This window comes from Ctenocephalides felis, unplaced genomic scaffold, assembly GCF_003426905.1.
Source record: "Ctenocephalides felis isolate EL2017-DRISC unplaced genomic scaffold, ASM342690v1 CF-g0.4_SCAFFOLD_01604, whole genome shotgun sequence".
NCBI lineage: Eukaryota > Metazoa > Arthropoda > Insecta > Siphonaptera > Pulicidae > Ctenocephalides > Ctenocephalides felis.
The window spans coordinates 25634808-25638037 of NW_020537758.1; the positions used below are offsets into that span (position 1 = coordinate 25634808).

The window sequence follows — 3230 nt, forward strand, 5'->3', positions numbered from 1 at the left end:
TCATGAAATGACCGTTTTTCTATAGATGAATTTTTCAATGTTTCTACCATTGCCTTTAGATATTTTAGAGCATTGTTGCATGTTTTTGTTTTCTTTTCTTTTTCCATTACCTCACCCGCCAACCCCGCACTACATATTGATGGCGCGCCTTTCTAAACACATGGAAAATTTAAAAATAAACACAATTAATTGGAATAAACGAAATTGGAATTTTCGATAAAATAAATACGAAACCAATGAAACGAAAAAAAAAATCAGGATTCACTTGGGTCTCCATCCTGCGGTAGTGTAATCAACGATGAACCAGTTTACATCCACACAATGAGACACGCTTACCAGCAACCCTGGGAGGTTCAACAATCTAGAATGATGACCGCCAGCTGCCATCCCGTCCAACAAAATTGTTACGTGGGATACGGAATGAATGATATAGTTCCCATACAGGTAAACATGACATACATACCAAATTCAACAAATCAGGCTACAGTACAAGGGTTACGAAAATATTCTTCTCTTTTCTGCAATTTTAAAAGTATGCAAGGCGCGCGTACTTGGCATGCAACTACTAGCATTTTTAACATCATCCAAATCACGTTATTTTTTGGAAATATGCATGATTAATAGAAATCTTCTCTTAACTTAGATGTTGCTTTGAACGTTTTCACCCAGTTTAATTTTATAGTGTTACCCTTTAACAGTTTTGTTATCTGATGTATCAGATAATATTAATAAATTTGCCATTTTTAACTTTACCGATTGCACTTGTGTTTGTACCCTTATGTGTGTGCCTTACTTGTATTGCACCCGATAGCTAATATCATAAATTGCAATTTTTATTTAATATTTGAACAAAAAGCAAAGCGTAATTTTGATAAAAATCTCAGTTCTTTAAACTATATTTATATCAGTATATTGAAATAAACGAACAATAAATTTCTTTCTAAAATTAAATATTTTGTACATGTAGGAACAACATCAATGAGGTTTCAAATAATTCGTTTTTTTACCAATCGCAAATTTGAAACTCATATTACGTATAACTGAAAATTTTTAATGATTACATCACAGTATCGGATTCGGAATATGGAGATTTAACAGATCTGTTACTTTATATATATTTTTTTGTTTTTTTTTTGAAGATTCGACAAGGTCGCGGAAAAAGTTTAGAAAGCTTGGAGGATACAGAAAGAGGTCCTGTAACCCACCTTACGTTTACCAATGAAGGTGGACCACAAGCGTTGTACGTTAGTGGTGCAGGTCCTGGAATGCCCTCTAGTATCATGTTGTCTGGAGGTCAACAGTGGCGCCGGTCATATGATGATGGCGATATCACGCCGACAAATGAGGCTTCGATACTAGCAAGTTACGAAGGTAAATAGAATAATAACTATTCAATATATATCTTTTATCGCTTTTTTTATTTTTGACTCTGTTTATTTCTTTCAGGTGGCGGAACATTACCACGGCCCCGCGGATTTGTTCGACCAAGGCCTGTTGCAAAAGTCACGGGCAATACGAAGGCTGTACCTCAGTCGCATTTTCAAGATTTTAATGATAAAATACCTTATTCTCAACAACATCAGCAGCAAGCTTATAATGAATATATACAATATGCAACATCGACTAGTAAATATTCACATTTGTACAGCCCTCATTTGACCAAGAAAATGCCACCGCAACCACCTAAACGTCAGAGCTCGAATTCAGGATTAGATGGTAAGTCTGGGTAGAATATCGTAAAAATTGTCTTGGTATTAATAAAAAATCAGGCTATTGCTGCAGGAACTGATTGATTACTGCTACTGACTTTCCATTAAAATTGGCATTGGCCGATGTGTGTGGAGTGAAAATTTTTATAGATCTTTTTTTTTAGGTATTTATAATGTAGGCTCCATACATCAAACCACAGTAGAAATACATGCAGAAAATAATTCTCCACCTAATAAAAGTTTACCGAGCTTACACGAATCTAATAAGCAACTGCCGCTAAGTCTTCCTGCTTATCCATCGTCGGATAGTTTAAGCTGCGTCAGCCTGGAAAGTGAAGGCCTGCCTTTACCTCCGCCACCAGCACCTTGTACCCCACCGACAGGTAATGCAATAAATAAATATCCATAAATAAAAGTAAAATACGTAAGTAATTGTAAAATTATATCTAATACGTTTTTTATGATATTATAGGTATAATGCCATCTAGATCTTGGACAGATGGAACCAGTAGGATGAATGAAGAGCAAATGCTTATCAATACTTTAGCAAATCAAGCGCGTAATGGTAGCGACGCCAGTTTTAAAGTTAGTTAACTTATATTATTAGAACATTCAAAATAAAAATTCACAAGATTCACATTGTACGTTAGTACAATTTGCAATTCATTCAGATTGTTATATAGAAAAGTTTTTTTAAAAAATTATTTTATTAATATTTTATTCTTTTTATTACAGTCTAGCTCAAGTACAGAAAGCGATAGTCTGCCATTCGCCAACGAGAATGCAGGCACCATCAAACAACGCGCCAACGCAAGCCTGAACCGCAACCAGAGTTCCCTAGAATTCTCCCGGTCAAACTCTTTATCCAGACAAAGCGGCCACATGCATTCAAGTTCACAAAATGCAGATTTAAATTCAATAACACCCCATGAAAGTACAGAGCCAGCCGATGTTCTGAGCGACATAGGAAACATGTTGGCAAATTTAACCGATGAATTAGATGCCATGTTAGAAGAAGAGAAACGACAAGGTTTGACAGATTCACAATAATAAAAAGTTACAGGTAAAAACGTTGGTTAGGACGCGTGTTACTTTTTTGAGATGTCGTTAAAGTATTACGCTGTGATATAGAGCTAGTGTATTTTGGTTCAAAGTATTATATACTTGTAATGAAGTGGGCGCGGAAACAGGAGAAAGTATAAAGAAATTCAATTTTATTAGTGAAGAATTAAATTTACATTTACCAAGCTTTTATTTTTGCTTTACCTGTTGTGTAAAAAATTACGTACTAAATATTTTTAATATATATTTTAAAATGCTTGAACCATTATTTTTAACTTCCATTCACAATATAAAATACTTTATAAAAATCACTACTCTTCAATGACGGTTCAATATTTTTATCTAGTGATATCTTTTTGCGCATTATATTTTCATAAATATAAATTGCAAATAATATTTATTTTATAGTAAAGAATTATTTTAATTATTGATATACAATGTATAATCTGATTTATTTAT

General features: G+C 33.7%; 1 protein-coding gene across 1 annotated transcript; it reads left to right on the top strand.

The window, feature by feature from the left end:
* Nucleotides 1-260: 260 nt before the first annotated feature.
* LOC113372293 lies at nt 261-2925 on the top strand. The gene is made up of 6 exons (XM_026612615.1): nt 261-444; nt 1140-1371; nt 1447-1716; nt 1874-2092; nt 2182-2294; nt 2445-2925. Exons 1-6 carry the CDS (start codon nt 322-324, stop codon nt 2757-2759), a joined length of 1272 nt encoding a protein of 423 aa, XP_026468400.1. The 5' UTR covers nt 261-321; the 3' UTR covers nt 2760-2925.
* Nucleotides 2926-3230: the final 305 nt, after the last annotated feature.

What these genes read in the sequence shown, in the direction of transcription:
- LOC113372293 (XM_026612615.1), top strand. Translation starts at nt 322, where the DNA reads ATGAGACACGCTTACCAGCAACCCTGGGAGGTTCAACAATCTAGAATG. An exon ending in CTCGAATTCAGGATTAGATG is followed by an intron (nt 1,717 to 1,873) that starts GTAAGTCTGGGT and finishes CTTTTTTTTTAG; the next exon opens with GTATTTATAATGTAGGCTCC. An exon ending in ACCTTGTACCCCACCGACAG is followed by an intron (nt 2,093 to 2,181) that starts GTAATGCAATAA and finishes ATGATATTATAG; the next exon opens with GTATAATGCCATCTAGATCT.